Here is a 16,387-nt window from a genome sequence, read left to right as displayed (position 1 = left end):
ATAAAACAACTGAGAGACTAAGATACACAGACCAAAAAGTCTCAGTGATGGAAAACATGCTTCTTCCACAAACACCTGTAGAATGTATTAGTTACGGTAGGATAAGAAAAAAAAGTGGAGAAAAAACAGTTAATAGCTGAACTTGTATGCCATGAGAAAAAAATGAAGAATGGAGTAGGTGCTCCTATACCACACTTTCACCAAACTGGGTGATCATCTCTGAGTTTACTGTGCCATTTTTATGGCCCAAACATCCATAACATAGTCTTTTAGAAAGCAGATCTCAACAAGAAAATAATGCAATCAAAATCATAAAAATATGCTCAAATGAGAAGTCAGTTATTCTTCAGAGATTCAGCTCAACTTGCTTTGTCATTAATAAGTATACAGATCATTTATATGAATACAAAGGTCCAGCACACAGTATTCATAGACCATATTTCAAGTTAAGTTTTAAATAAAAGCCATTAAAATTTCATTGAGTAAAATAGCTATCATTTCCATTTTATCTGACATTGAGAACCAAAAGAATACTTTACCTACAGTAGAATAATGCAAGAAATGGCCATGAATCTGTAGACTTTTAAATCCTCTAACAATTGGTGGACTTGAGGATTACAAGTTGAAATAAGTACTTTGAAACACTATTAAGCCATGGGAAAGAAGTGCTTTACACTGATGCTTTGTTTCATTAATATCTTCTCTCTGTAGATCTAAGCCAAAAATATCAGTAGCACAGAAATAAACACATAATTCTGAGTAGACAAAAAATGAAAATCAGATTGTTGCTGGCAGATATATTAAAGCTTTCTGAAACATAAGGCATTACACTAGATTAGTGTCAATAACATATACTCCTTCCTGAGTAGCCTGCAAGATTCACATCCAAATTCTTGTAAGAATCAAAACAGTAATCTTGAGTTCAGTGGTTCATGCCATTTTTAGGAAATAATTGGACATGAAAGAAAAATTAAAGGCTCGAGCAAGCAGAAGAGGGAAAAAAGAGTTCAAGACTGAAGAGAACCTCACAGCTGGACTAGACTCAATCTACACACAAGAAGCACACTGCCCTAATATTTGGGTGCACATAGCACATCTTTTGACATGGTTCTCCAAATAAAAGTGTGCAGCAGTGCTGTGGTAACTTTCACACATTCCCAAAAAAAGAGGAATTTACAAAAAACAACATGCACCAACTTCCTATTTCCCCCAACAAATACAATTATTAGTGAAGTGTATGGATTCTCACATGTTCTGCATACTTCTGTGGCTACTAAAAAAAACTAAAATTGCTTCAAATTAACCATAGGAATCTGAAGTAAAAGTGAATCCTCTAACATACCCACTTCATCTCTCTTCTTATCCATGGCATGACAGAGGATGTTTCATGAGAACTGCAAGGTTAGAGGCTCAGGTACAGTACTGCAGATTCTATTCACATACAACAATCATGAGGGGTTTTTAGTATGTGCCATGTAAAATATTGACCTGATACACCCTTCCACAACACAAGTTCACAAAAATACTGAATCTATGACTTCAGTATGGAGATGGTTTTTGTAACATCACCTGCTAAAAAACTTCCATAATTCGTGCTGCCCAGATTAGAACTTCTACTGCTAATCAACAAATTCATTCTTCCGAGCATCTCCCTGAACAGCAGTGACTGAAATCCAAGTTATCAACTGACACGGAAAGTGGAGTGTCACAAAAAGTCTAAATGGCATTTTAGAAAGAGCTGCAAAACACATCATTTACATCTTTATTGTGTGTCCTGCTGCAAAATTACACATGGATTAGATTTGCTGTTCTTCCCAGTACTATTCCTTTGACAAGAAAACAAAGCAATGAATTTCTATCACTGAAAGTTTTTTGCACATATAAAAAAATTATGAAAAAAATCCCTACAAAAACTACACCAGTGAAATATTAAAAACTATATTTTACTGCATGAAAAACTAAGAAATGGAACTTAGCAGTATCCTGAACACCCGTGCCTTAGCCTTTTTATGTGAAAATGCCATCACACATTACTATCTATAAAGAACATATTCTGTAGGGCAATTATGAAGACCCACATAATTGTTATAATTCTGATACAGAAAATTAAAAAAAAATTTACAACATTATCAGGACAGAAAGGGTTAAAAATTATTAGCCCTGCAATACATTCAGAAAAAAATTATTATTTTCATTTTTTTTGGATAAGGACTTTGGGGCTGTTAAAATAGAATATAGTAAGCAGCAGTAGTTTGGACTTTCCAAAATGGAGAACAGCTAAAAAGCCAGTTATTTAGATTAAGACTCTTCTGAACCTTTTCAACTCTTAAAAAACAGTCAATGGGAAAAAAAAAGCAGCACAGTGCTCCGAGTTTCCAACCATTTAGAAAACTGATAAATTAAAGGCTCTGTATTATCAACAATAGGAGCAAGTGACCTAAAAATAATAGTATCCTTTTTTTCTCAGGATAGTTATAAGAAGATTCAAGGAAGATTCAGACTAACCCTATCTGCTCTACATTTGGATGCTTATAGGATATGTATTTATTCAAACAGCCTCTTTAGAACCCATTATCATTTGTATATAGGTGTAGAGAAGTCACTTTCTACTGGTATTTCTTGAGCATTCTAGACTTCTGTCCTTAAATATCCTCCTGAATCACCTACTTAAGGACTAACTTCTTTTTTTAAAAAAAACAATAATCCTAAAATGTGGCTACATGAGTCAAGCCTTCTCCAAGGCTCTCCTGAGATGGAGACCACTCACACCTGGCTGACTGGAACAACTTCACCAGAGCTCCCCTTTTCTAAGACGCTTAAATCCCTGAGCAAGAACATTGGACGATGATGGCTTTCTCTCCTTTAATTTAATTTTTCAATGTAGTGTGACAAGTTTAAGGAAGAAACAGAAGGCAAAAATAGAGCTGCCACATTTGAATTCTGAAAAAGGCCTAATGATCTAGTCATGATGTATTCAGACGTTATTTTTAGAGGAAGACTCATGCTTTAAAATATATGTGTTAAATTGGCAACTTTGCTTTCAACAGATCTGCTGGCTCCAAGGATTTAGCTCTACTTGGCATGATGGCCATGGTCCAAGCAAGGTGTACTAAAAAAAAAATGGAGATAAAAGCTGATATTAATTACAAAAACCAAGTTCCAGGATATAGGCAAACTAATATTCTTAATACCTTTATTCTGACAAATTTATGATGCTTTTTTCCTAGGGCCTGAAGGAACAACACACATTAATGAAGCTACTACCTATTTCTTATTATTAATTTAAATTGTTCTCCTGAAATAAGATACCACACCTCCTCACTATGATTAGGTCCGTCCTTTTCTTCTGCCAGACCACATGTGCTGTCTTCTGCTTGTACCATATACGATGCTTGCTTCTGCATATCACAGAAACATTCACCTATTGCCCACAAAAATCAACACGCTAGGGAGAAAGTCAAATCAGATTATCCTCACCTATGTGCAGGGCAAACCAAGACATCTGTTAAAGGATGTATTCTTTCCTCTCAAAAGGAAAAAAAAAAGGACTACAAGCTTTTTCATGTTAACTCCACTAACCACATGGATGGCAAAGTTAAAAAACAAAAGTCAAAGTATGCTGGAAAAATAGAGCTGCATTTGCCCAGCAAAATTTTATCACCAGTGATGGCAAAAACATCCATTTGGTTCCTAAATGCTGGCAGAGTCACCAGGAAAAACTCCGGTGAGAAAACAAGAGTTGTAACATATAAACTAGACTCTCCAATCCAAAGAAAGAAGGAACTAATATCTTCTCATGGCTGTTCCTAGTCAGAGCAGCCCTAACCTACTGACCAAGTTTCACTCAACAGGCCTCTTCTCCATACTGTCCAACTGAAATGAAAGGGACTTTTCCAGAAGTGGGGTTACCACAAGAAAAAAACGCAATATATTTACTAGGGTTTGTTTGACTGGTTGGTTTTAACCAAATTACTCCAAAACTGAACTTGGCCTCTGCTTTTGTGTAGGTCTCATCACTAACGTCCAATTAAATAATTTTAAAAAATAAAAAATATAACTACTTACTCTGATTTTTGATATTGTTCAAATTCTGAACCCAAAGCTGAACTGTTTGGTACATATTGGTTTCCAGAAGTAATTCCTTGCCAAGTTATTACTTGGCAATGCTTAGCATTTTTATTTTCCACTTGCCCAAAATACAGCTGCACTTCTCAGAAACTCCTATATAACCACTACATTTCAAAATATACCACTTACTATAAGAAGTTCATCTGCTCCATAAGATGCAACAGTTAACTCGCCCCTGGCTTGGTAATTTCAGCATGAGAAAGTGCATAAATATGGGAACAAGATGTACTTATTCATGTAATCAGATATTTTGGAGTGCTTCAGACTCTGTCTGGGTATAGATCAAAATGCAGCACACTGAAGCTTGGCACTAGAAGAGAGTAGCAGGGACATACAGATCAACAGTTTCTTATGGGGTATAAAAACATGAGAGATAAAAAGGAAAGGTATATGGGAATCAGAAAACAGTTCACAGTCATCACATCATCAGTTTGGGATTCTTTTACAAACAGTCTCCTTTCTTCCCATTTTAATTAGATGGACCACATTTTCTACTGCCAAAATAGGCATGACTTCACTAAACTTGTGAAATTTCTGTGTGTTTGTCCATTATTATTAACACTTTCACTCCCTTCATAGGATCTTGAGTTGATCAATACTGCAAATATTGTTGGATATCTGTTGTGTCCTCCTCATTGTCACAGACCTTCACTGTCAGTTTGATTATTAAATTAATGGTATTGTTAGTGTTAACTCTAACCTAAGAACTGCTCCTCTAAGAAACAACTCTGAGACAAAATTTTCCTTCAGATTTCACCCCCTTTCCCCCCCCCCCAATAAAATACAAACAAAATTAATGGAATATATTTAACCAGAATAGTATGACATACTTGTCACAGCACACAGACATAATGCACTTAGTATCAGAAGATTCTACAAAACTGTCCTTCACCAGCCTATACATTTCAGGCAACACATAAGTGAGGACATTTTACTTCTAGAGAGATCAGATAAGAGGATTAACAGAGTGTCATGGTACATTTTAATACCAGAATCCTAACAGCAATACTGATAAGGGTTTATGAAGCACTCCAGAATTTCATAATTACACCATGTGATTACATATCAAGTGATGTACAATTTTTCTAAAGGGACAATGAGGAATGAAGGAAACTAAGTCCGATGACTGATTTGTTTTTTTCTTTAACTTCAGTTACAAACAAATCCCTTGCTATTTAAACAGACGCTATATAACTATACATCCATTGAGACGTAAATAAATAAATATAATATAGTTTAAATTATAATATGTAAATTCTAAAATATCTCAACTTTCATTTGTAAATTTAAAAAAAAATCACTGCATTTAAACTCCCTATAGGCAGGAGGGCCAAGCATGTTATTCTCAAAACATTAGAGATTATTAATCAGAATATTGTCAGACTCACTAGTTGTTATACAGACCACTTTACTGTCATATACCATATGAGAGATGTTTCATGGTTTAGGTTGAAAGGGGGCCTTAAAGATTATCTAGTTCTAAATCCTCCACCATGGTCAGGGAGACCTTTCACTAGACCAGGTTGCTCAGAGCCCCATACAACATGGCCCTGAACACTGGAGGGATGGGACATGCACAGCTTCCCCAGGCAAACTGTTCCATTTCCTCATCATCTTCACAGTACATCCACATCTCTTGCCAGTCTAAACTCCTGATTAGCAACAGTAACTTCCTACTGATCTTATTAAGCTCAACCAAGTCTCTAGAATATTATCCTTCCTCCATGTAACTGAATTAGTTAAAACCTCCTATCAGATATTATCACTTGGTTCATGGCTAGTTAAAATGTGCAGAAGAGCATGGGGATGACTGCAAAGAAATTCAGCACATGATTTAAAATAAAGTATGTACCTTGCCTTCTCTATGAAAAATTTAATCTAGAAAATTTAGCATCAAATTTTTTCTGTAGTCTTGTGTCCTGGTGTGATTTGTTCACCTGCTTTGTGCCCAAAAATGGGTCCCACAGCTTTAAGCTAAACCCAGAGAGAGAGAAAGAGAAAAGAGAAGCGATAACATTTTTTTGCCACCTGTATTTAAAAACACAGAGATGAGACTCTTGGTTTCTCCCAACTCGTGGCTTTTTTTCTCTAAAAAAAACCAGATGGAGTAGTTTCTTTGCTTTTTAAGCTAGCTTTTCATTTGTTAATTGAAGCAGAAGTTTTTCCTGAACAGTAGCTCCAAAACCCAAAACATTGTCCAGGGCCCCCCCCACATTGCACTGTGGTCCAGAGACCAGCTCCAGACTCAGAAAAAGACTGAACCACACTACAGAAACAATTCTGAATCTCTTCAAAGCAGCAAAAAGTTTTATTATTTAACATTATTCGTTCTTTTCATACCTGTAAACAACTTGCTAAATAAATCATTTTTTCACTTTCTCCAAGAAAAATCCTTTCAAACCTGTAAGAACCCGTGAAAAAAAGTTTCTAAAACCTATTCTTCAGTAAAGGATACAGAACATTTCCTTTCAGAAGGGTTCCTCCTAAATTTGTCCAAAACCAGGACATCCTGTTAAATGAATCACATTTAATCTCAGAGAGAATACAAAAGCATGCCATAGACTACATGCAGTTTACAACTGTGGTAGTTAATTTTAGATTTCCTCTGCAGTAAGTAAGGATGCTGATTTCAATAACTAGTGGTACAACTAATAAGAAAAATGAAAGAGAAGTGTGTTATTACTTCAGCTGCAACTTGTTAAAATAACTTTCAAATTAAATATAAAACTCATGTACATTCTTTTATTTATGTACTGCAAAACCATTATTTTTCTTTTCCATGTCCTTTTACTATTTATTGTCCTCATCATTCTTTAAGGTGAAAAAAGGAAAAAGCAAATAACTCATAATTACTAATATTTCTCTATTGCTTTCTGTCACAATCATCCTGTTTTCTGTCCTTTCACCCTTCTCAAACCAAATCAATTGAAACTTCTGCTTCAAAAGCAGAAGTACCCATCTCTTGCTCAGCATTTTCTACATAATGCCAAGATGTCAAATAAGGTCAGCTTTGACATGATACATGAAATCCAAAGGCCCTCTACTGTGTGTGTTTGAAGAATAAATAAAAAGTGAAACATATAATTTTCCCCCAGACTGCAAGAATAGATTCTTAAACCAATGTGAAGGAATATATTAGGGTGACTTCCAGCTACCTCAGGGGCATCCTCGTTTAACATCAATATACCACACTGAAATTTTACTACATGCTACACAAAAGTCATGTAGTAATTCACAAAAGGCTATCTATGCTGACCAAAAGCTAAAAAAGATATTCTTAAAAAGAAACCATTTTGCATTTCTTCTACCAAGACCTCTGTAAGAATCACTTTGTCTGGAATAAGCACAGCAAAAAGCAAAATTAAGTAATGCAAACCTCTCTCCCTCGTTTTATTTTCACAATAATCTTCTTATCAATAACACAAGGATGAATTTAAATTTGGGGAATCACATCTTACTGGATATTGTTTCAGATTAATTGACATAACGCCTGTAATATGTACGTCAGATTAAAACATTTCCCCAGCTTTTCTGCAAGAAACATAGTACCCTCCATCTTCAACAGCAGATAAAAACTTACCTTATTACAAAGTCATGGCTATCAATCTCTTTTCCACAACCACTCTTCAGAAGGACGCCAGAATTCCCAACAACTGCACAGGTTTTAAATCGGCGATTTTTCATTGGGGAAACTTCAGGGAGAAGGCTGTGCAAATCCTGAGAAATATTTAGAGTGCGTCGTCTATCCAGTACATAATGAATTACATCTCCAGGCTTGAAGCTGCTTTTGACCACCGAGACATCTCTTTCGGCATCCAAGAACTGAAGAATATTCTTCCTGCATTGACAGAAAAACGTAGAGACAAAACCCAACACTCCCTGCTCAAATGGAATTTTATCTAGCAGCAGTATAGACTGCACAAACTATACATAAAGCAGAGAGCAAACAGTGTCAGTCCTGCCAGGGTAATTTCCCATGCTCTAGGATGGAGTTAGAGCAAAGCTTTTAGGATTAACACTGTGGTTACAATGTAACACACAAATACTACAGAACTAGAGCTTAATGACTTCTACACACACAGACACAGAGAGACGAAGGAAAGATAACTGAAAATTTGAAGGCATACTGTGCTTGACTATCTTCACAAAATTTTGGAATTAGGACATTTTTAAAAATAACTGTGTCAGTTTGTTTCCATAAAAACAAACTCAAATACATGAAACATTTGTGATCAGATAATGTTATGTCTTACAAATCAGCTTGGCTCAGGAATGGCGCTGTTTTCTTGTAGATTCTTATTTCACCATAAGAGTAATATATTCAGTTTAGCATAAACTTCCTCCTAATTAACTGAAGTTTAACTAAAGCTATCTTAATTGACTCTATATGAGAATACACCCAGCCTTTTGTACCAATTTGAACAAAATCAGCTTAAAACATAATGTAAATTAAACTACTGCAGCTCAGGGTCCAGTCAAGCTTTTAGCCGAGCTCAAAATCTCTTACAAACTCATCAACACTTTGAAACATTGATCAACTTTTCAGCAAATAATTGTTTAAACTATTACACAGGTTAAGACACACATGACCAAATATGAGGGTTTCATAAACTACCATGTATCAAGCGAACTGTGGCAGACGTACAGTTGTATACTCCCAGCTCCCAGCAAATAACTCAGGAAGAATGTTTGCTTTTATGTCAGCTGAAAAGTGAAGTCATGGTATCTGCTTATGGGGACATCAGGATGCTCTGCCTAAGTGGAGGTAGAGCAGCTCAAACTTGCCTCTATTTGCAGAAGTTATCAGTGCTGACGGAGAAGAGGGGTTCACCCAGCATTTGGTGTTGAAGAATGCTGAGACCAGCCTGACTCATCAATCCCAAAGTTAAACACTCTATTCTGTGAAGAACAGTCTTTCCCAACAGAAATTGACCCTGGTGAGGATGGAGCAGACAGAGCTCCTTATAATGGAACCAAGAAGTGACAGCACTAGTAACTTAAGTAAAGCTGCTGAGCTGATACATCTGACTGTCAATCACTTTATAGTACAAAAGGCGTAGCCCCCTTTTTAATGGCAGAGAATTCTGACACATTCCTTCTTGGATGGAGTGTGTGTGTAGCTTCCTTCCTTGAATGGGAATCCCCTTACAGGTTACTCCTTAAGGCTGAGTAAAAGAGACTTGCCCATGGTCACTGGTATGGTAAGTACTATCAATTTCTTTTCAATTATTTTGCTATCTTTATTATTGTTGCTTCCATATGGTTTCAGTAAACAGTGCACTATACTGGAATTTATAACTGTACCATGTATTAAATAAAACCGATCTTTTAGTCTAATTTTTATCATTAAGATCATCAATAAATAATTTACTTTAATAACTTAAGTATATTTGCTTTGCTATCCTTAATCTTGTGGGGAAAGTCACATAAATGTTTAATTACACACGCACAATCCTTTAAACATAAACTGTTGACCAAGTCAGGGGTGAAGATTAGATCAAATCATACCTTGACTCCTCTCTGAAAAGGGGTTTAACATACGAGGGGTTTAGAAAACAAGTTCTATACCTCGTAACTCAGTGGGAGGGATTCTCTAATAAACTCTGTCCAAAGCTTCCACTCTGCCCACAACAGAATGGTAGAGACGACGGTCCAAAAATTGGCACATGTTCAATACGTAGATTCAAAACAGATACAAAATGACTGCAATGTTATGACTAATGTATGCAATGATGGACACCTAAACTGGCAGAGTAGAGCAGTTTCCAGTACACCCTTGACATAAAAAGCTGAAAAATCCCTAGGCCAGAGATGGAGGAGCCACTGATGGCTCAGGATTGCAAGTGAGCTGTCTTAGGTTGCAAAAGCAAGATGTGGCCAGAGATGTGTTTTCGATTGCTGTCTGTTAAAACCAGGTGGGATGGCTTTCTTTATCTCTTCCACAACCAATCCTCCCTCTGGGTAGATATCTTCTGTTAATGGACCATTGAGTTTCACAGCATGACTGATAAAATTACATCATTCCATTGCGAGATGTTCCACCCAGGGGGAGGAGCCAAGCATTTCTACCTGGATATAATCTGCTATTTAGAACACCACAGGCAGCTTTTTCCCACTAGAATCCCAGAAGATCAGCCTTTTCCTACTAGATTCCCCGAAAAAGACCAGACCCATCTACAACACCACTGTAGCTTCAGAGAAGACCTACACCCTTTCTACAGAGTCATTGTTTCAACAGAAATACATCTGTCACTTCGGGAGGACTGCAGCCACCATTTAATCTGACTGCTACCACCACCCTGACCCACAGGGTGTCAAGTTGTATTCTGACTCTGTCAGTGTTGTTTTGTATTACTGCATTTTTATTTTTATTTTTCCTAATAAAGAACTCTTATTCCTATTCCCATATCTTTGCCTAAAAGCTCCTTAATTTCAAAATTACAATAATTCCGAGGGAGCGGGTTTACATTTTGCATTTCAAGAGAAGCTCCTGCCTTCCTTAACAGACACCTGTCTTTTCAAACCAAGACATGAGCGAAGCTTTACAAGCTTGTGTCCACCTGTGAAGCAGGTATGTTTGTGAAGAAAGATCATATCTGAACCAAGTAAAACCCTCTTATGGAACAGACAGGGAGTGCTGAGCCAGGCCAGGATGTTTAGTACATAATAAATCTACTAGAAACCTTTGCTTCTACCAAGATAAGAAGAAAAACAAAAACTTAGTATTTTTCACTGTTGTCAGTAGGTAAGGTGGATTTTTAAAAAAATTGATATTTTGTTAACTAAAAGAATGTTTTTTACATATTAAGCTTCTAAAGAAAAACTTCCATAGAGTACAACCAATCAGGAAAAGATAACTAGAAATGAGATTCTAGCAGTTGTAACACTTAGTCACAGCCATAAAGGTGAAACAGTCCCCCACAAATTAAAAGAGATGAACAATAGAAAGACCCATACTCATTAGCCAGCTCTTGTGTTGCTGCCTCAAGAAAGAAGAGTATGTCTGAATCTTGCAACCAACAACACAAGATACTCGCCATGGAACTGATCTTAAAAGCCATAGGAAAAGTGAAACATAATATAAATGGTTTTTAAGTAATTCTTCTCATTTCCTAAACTTGGCCAAAAAAAAAAAAAAAGGAAAGAATATCTGGAATGTGTTGGGCTATCTGTTACAGCTGTCACATATGAAGCAAGCAGCCTCAGAGCAAAGGCAACTTATGCTGAGGCATATGAGGGACTCAGAAAAGCAGGATAAACAATCTTAAAATCCTTAGTTTAGCCTTTGCTAAGGCCAGGCAAGGGATTTCTGTAAAAGGAAGATGAAGACTCCAATTTGGCCTTTAAATTGAATGGACTTTAAATTTCCTTGGGTTTGATAGTTTAACTTGGTGGGCGCTCTGCAACAGATAGATCAACTGATGCAAAACAAAAAAGAAAAGGAAAAAAAGAATTGCCCAATCTAGAAGCATTAAAAATTACTGCAATTATTCATCACATAGGAAGAGGGCTACTACAGCTGGGGCTGTAAAAGATAATATGAATCCATCAAAAGCTACAAACATCATTGGCCAAGCTATCGAGAAACTCATTTCACATCAACTTTGACGTGAGAAGGGATAACCACTGGTGAGTCTCAAAACCTCAAAAAATTACGTGCAATTCACAGGAACTAGATTTCCAACCACAAAAAGTCACATGATCACAGATTTGCTTTAGTCCCTGTTATCTAGAAAAAATTGGCCTTAAACTGCCCATGTTAGCAAAAAAATAACAACGTTTGTACATGAACACAGTATCCTCTGTATTATTTTTAAAAGAGGAAGGCAGTGAAGTTACGCAAACAGTGTCAAAAAAGTAAAAGCACATTGGCTTCCATTATTCATTTGGTTGCTTACATTCAAAACTCATTTATCTATATGCTTATTAAAGTCCTCCAAAGAATTTCATGTGGACCTGAATTAGAATCAGATAATCAACCACTCACTTAACACAGCCAAAATTTCCAAAGTGTCTACAGAATTTATTTTTCAATAAAATGCTGAGATGGTCAGAAGTGTCTAATCTTAGTATCTTCTCACATATTTAAAAATGTTTTCTTATCCAAAGCTGTCATTAGCATATTTAGTTAAATGTGAACACAGTTACTGCAGTACACAGTAGAATCCTTTATATAAGAGAGATGCATTAATGTTAACATTAAAATATTTTTTATTGATTCATCTGACTGTATCCAGTTATCTTCTAATACTGAAAGTAATATGATAAATAATGCAGAGTCCATGCTATTGTCTTAAGTTCCTCTGTGCTACTGACTCACTGATACCATGGCAATAACAGTACTTCCGATTTTCACTTCAAGCTGCATACTAAATTCAAAAGTAACCTCAACTGCAAGGGAAAAAAGAATAGTGTTTTTAGCAAACCTTGAAGAAACAGTGTTCTGCAGCCTTAAGCTAAACTGTGTAAACAAACAGTTTCATTTAAGGTGGTTTTCAAGTTTTTTTACGACAAATAAAACGGTGTCAGGGTGTGACCTGAGCCATTTTGTGGGCAGTTGAGACTGATGTGACTCACCCTTAATTGTAGCCAAGCAGCTGCTTGGAACATGTTTACACGACTCAAAAAACCACAGTGTCATAATCTGTGACTGACCCACGGTTTTTCTTTACTGAGCAGAAACAGATCTCCATAATATTTAAGTACCAACAGAAAATCCGGGTTGTCTGATGAGTTCATGCAACAGTAATGTTTCTGAACAGCTTTCCAAATTTTAAGACTATGTACTGTTCTGGGGCAGTATGATGGCATTTTTCTCATCACACATTTTTCTAGTTTCATTTTGTACTATGGTCTTTGTACCACAATACTATTATACAATCTCAAACTGTTCTTCATCTGCCTCAGAACTGTGTGAATGAACAAAAGAAAATAGACCACTAGACAATATGAATTTTAAGATTACAAAACCATGTATATTTTTAGACATTCTTAAGAAGACTGAAATATGACTGTCAATGATTTTTCTGGGGAAAGTCATTTTTGTAGAGGAAGCCAGTGCCATAAATCGTTGCTGCTGGACTTGAGTAGACCACCCCAGGTGTGAGGAGAAGCCTCTAGAGTGCATCCTAAGTGCCCAGGAGGGTTCGCCAGCAATCACATTATGGAACAGAGATGGACTTGATCCTCTCTATGCCCACTGAAGATATGCCTTTATCTACATGTCCCCTAGCCCACGTTTACCTAATATGTTCCTAATAATCCCGTGTGGTGGGGACTTGACAACCTCCCCAGGCACCTCTGTCAGTGCTTCCCTGGCCTTACTGAAAGCATAGTATTCCTCAGATCTTTTCCACAGAAGCTGAGGCTGCTCCTGTTCCTTATGCCTTGCTTAGGCCTACACCGTATTCTTAGCAATATCCTTCATTTACCTGGGGATAAAAAACCACTCAACATTTTTTTAAAAACTTTTATGCTGTAGATTTCTAATCCCTCCTCTTGATTTCCTGCAGACTGTCTCTGACAGGCCTTCATAAACAACCCCACTTTCCAATCTAGCAAGCCCTAACTCTGCTTTGCACTCCGCAGCTGGAAAGCAGAAGGCGCCTCTCAGCCTTTAGAATCACCAGGATTGCAACCTAGATAAAACATGATTTTTTGCCAGCTAAATTATTTTAATTAAAAACAACATGAAAGAACAAACTCTGTGGTTACAGACGGTCACAGTTTGCTTTTGTACATGACTAGAGTTCCAGCTCCTGCTGGTTTCTTGAGGAGGCTGTGGGGACCACAGCTATCTGCACCTGTGCTAGGTTTTACTTTAGTCTGAAAGGGTTTCAAGAAAAGCTCTTCAAGGAAAGCAGTCTTTAGAATCATAGGATAGTTTGTGTTGGAAGAGGACTTGAAAGATCATGTAGTTCAACCACTAATTTGGATTTGTTAAAAACATACCTAGCTGCAAATAACCCTGGAAGGGCTTCTAGGAGTTTCCAGCTGATGGAGGCCACACAAACAGAAACACTTTAATACAAGAGAGCGGGCATGCAAAAGGAAGAGGGATTTTAAACAGACCATAACCCAACTACTGTTTATCACAGGAAGGTCGTCCACATACCAGCTTTTGAAGAAGATAAGCAAGGCAGAGTAAGACAGATCGGCAAGCAAAATCTCCTGAGGATTAATATGACTAAACCAGACCAGAGAACCCTGGATTCTATGTCTTTGACACAAAAACAATCAGAAAGAAACAGTGCAAATGGCTTCAGAATATTGCTTCAAAAGCTTCAGAGCAATTGTAGTGCTCCGTTGCTGATTCTGTATTTACTACTTAGCAATTGTAGTGCTCCTTTGCTGGCTCTGTATTTACTGCTAGCACTTCAGGGACTTGTCACAGCTGTTTCACACTAACTTGTAAGACAGAAATTGATAATAATCTGAACCTTTTGAATGCATTAGGAGGAATACTTCCAGCATGTCAAGGGAGGTGATCCCTCCCCACTGCTCAGCACTGCTGACACACTTGGAGCACTCTGGGCTCCCCAGTATAGGACAACTGGATATACTGGAGCAGGTCCAGAGCAAGGCTGCAAAAATCATTAAGGGATTGAGAAATCTGACACAGTTAGAGTGCTGTTCAGTTTGTAAAAGAGAAAGCTCAGGAAGATCTTATCAATGTGTATAAAGGTCTGAGAGAGAGACTAGAGAAAACAGTGTCACAGTCCTCAAGAGTGCCCAGTGACTGGTCAAAAGGAAATACAAGAAACTGCATTTAAACATGGGAAATCATGAAATACAAGAAATTGCATTTAAACATGGGAGGAAGATGCTTTTTTTTTTTTTTTTAGATGCTGCTGACATCTTACAAATTCTCACGCTTTTCTGACAGGAAATAGTCTCTGTTACATTGCAGAAATAAATATATTCCCAATGTAGTTATTTAAAAATTTGCCTTCCTGCAATTCATAACCTTATTTTGCTCCCTTCAGCATAAATTTCCATATTTATTTAAAGGTAAGTAGAAAAAAGTCACAGACGTGAAATTGTAGCTCATTTCACACAGGTCATAGATGTGCTGTCATGAGCCCTGTGTGGAAGGCCTTCCCAAACATGTTTGTGCCATCGCAGCCACATCCCTACTTTCTGAAACTACAGCCTTCATTACAAATGAAGTCTACTTATTTCTATAAGCATAAGAAAAACTTTCACATTGCTACAGAGAGTAGAAAGGGCATAAGACATAAAACCTTAGCAGATGTTGGACTCCTCTTCATGCCTGAAATAACACAGATAGAAAAGGTAGCCAAGAAAGCAGTCTTCTTCCCTTTCTTCCCTTTGTCACAGGAACTATCAATTCTTCTTCAAAGAAGTTGCCAGCAATGAGAACATCAGTTGCAAAAATCAGTCTCCTACTAAATCAGTCACTGCAAAGGCAGAACATTTCACACAGTCCCAAGTAATTAGTAATACTAATTCGTAATACCCATAATTTTCACCTCAATCACAGAAAATCTAGCACTTTCTTCTTAAGCCTGCTTAGTATCTCCAAAAGGCTGCTGCCTTCCCAAGAAGGCTGCTACACTCCACAGACTGCCTTCTCTGGCTGTAAAGTTCTAGAGCACCAGAAACCCACTGAAAGCTTTCCATCCTTCCATGGGGTCCTGATAAAGAAGATTTAGCACTTATTGACTCCTATCTGAGCCTGGCTTTGCCAAGAATTCCTAAGGCCTTTGAGGCTGACAGACACATCACTAACTTGAGCAAAAATAAAATAGCCAGAGATGATGACCACAAAGTCAAGAAAGCAATAGCAAAGCACAATATTCTACATTCCAATCAACAAGATTTGACACATCACTGACCAACTGTCCTTGCACAAAGCAAAAAAATACTTTATACATTTGAAAATTGCTAATGTAGGTGGCTGTCGTGGGTTTACAGGAAATAGGTTTTTTGGGAATGGAGTGGCCAGAGGCTAATGGGTGTTCAGATTCTAAAACTGACACCAGGCTTGGCCACTGAGGGTGGATGCGCCTCTGAGAACACAGGGGTTAGAAGCAGAGCACTCCCTTGGGCTCTCTCTTTGATTTCCGGCCAGCAAAGAGGCAAGGCCTCCCCTGCCCGGCTTCGAGCTGGGCGGGGGAGAAGAAACCTGCGGCCCGGCAGAGGTAGGCCTGACCCCTCAGGATGGAAGGGTGGTGGGGGCACCAGGAGGTGTTGGGCAGCCCCCCCCAGGAGAGACAGAGGGAGAGAGGCCCCGAGA

The 16,387-nt window shown here is 37.6% G+C and overlaps 1 protein-coding gene across 1 annotated transcript in view; it reads right to left on the bottom strand.

Moving 5' to 3' along the window:
- ST8SIA4 (ST8 alpha-N-acetyl-neuraminide alpha-2,8-sialyltransferase 4) overlaps window positions 1-16,387 on the bottom strand; it is a 49,425-nt gene that overhangs the window by 29,549 nt on the left and 3,489 nt on the right. The window contains exon 3 of the mRNA XM_031062819.1: window positions 7,709-7,966. Within this exon, the coding sequence (XP_030918679.1) occupies window positions 7,709-7,966 (258 nt within the window). The remainder of the gene's footprint in view (window positions 1-7,708; window positions 7,967-16,387) is intronic.

This window comes from Geospiza fortis, unplaced genomic scaffold, assembly GCF_000277835.1.
Source record: "Geospiza fortis unplaced genomic scaffold, GeoFor_1.0 scaffold208, whole genome shotgun sequence".
NCBI classification, from domain to species: Eukaryota; Metazoa; Chordata; class Aves; order Passeriformes; family Thraupidae; genus Geospiza; species Geospiza fortis.
This window is presented reverse-complemented; position numbering and strand designations above follow the sequence as displayed.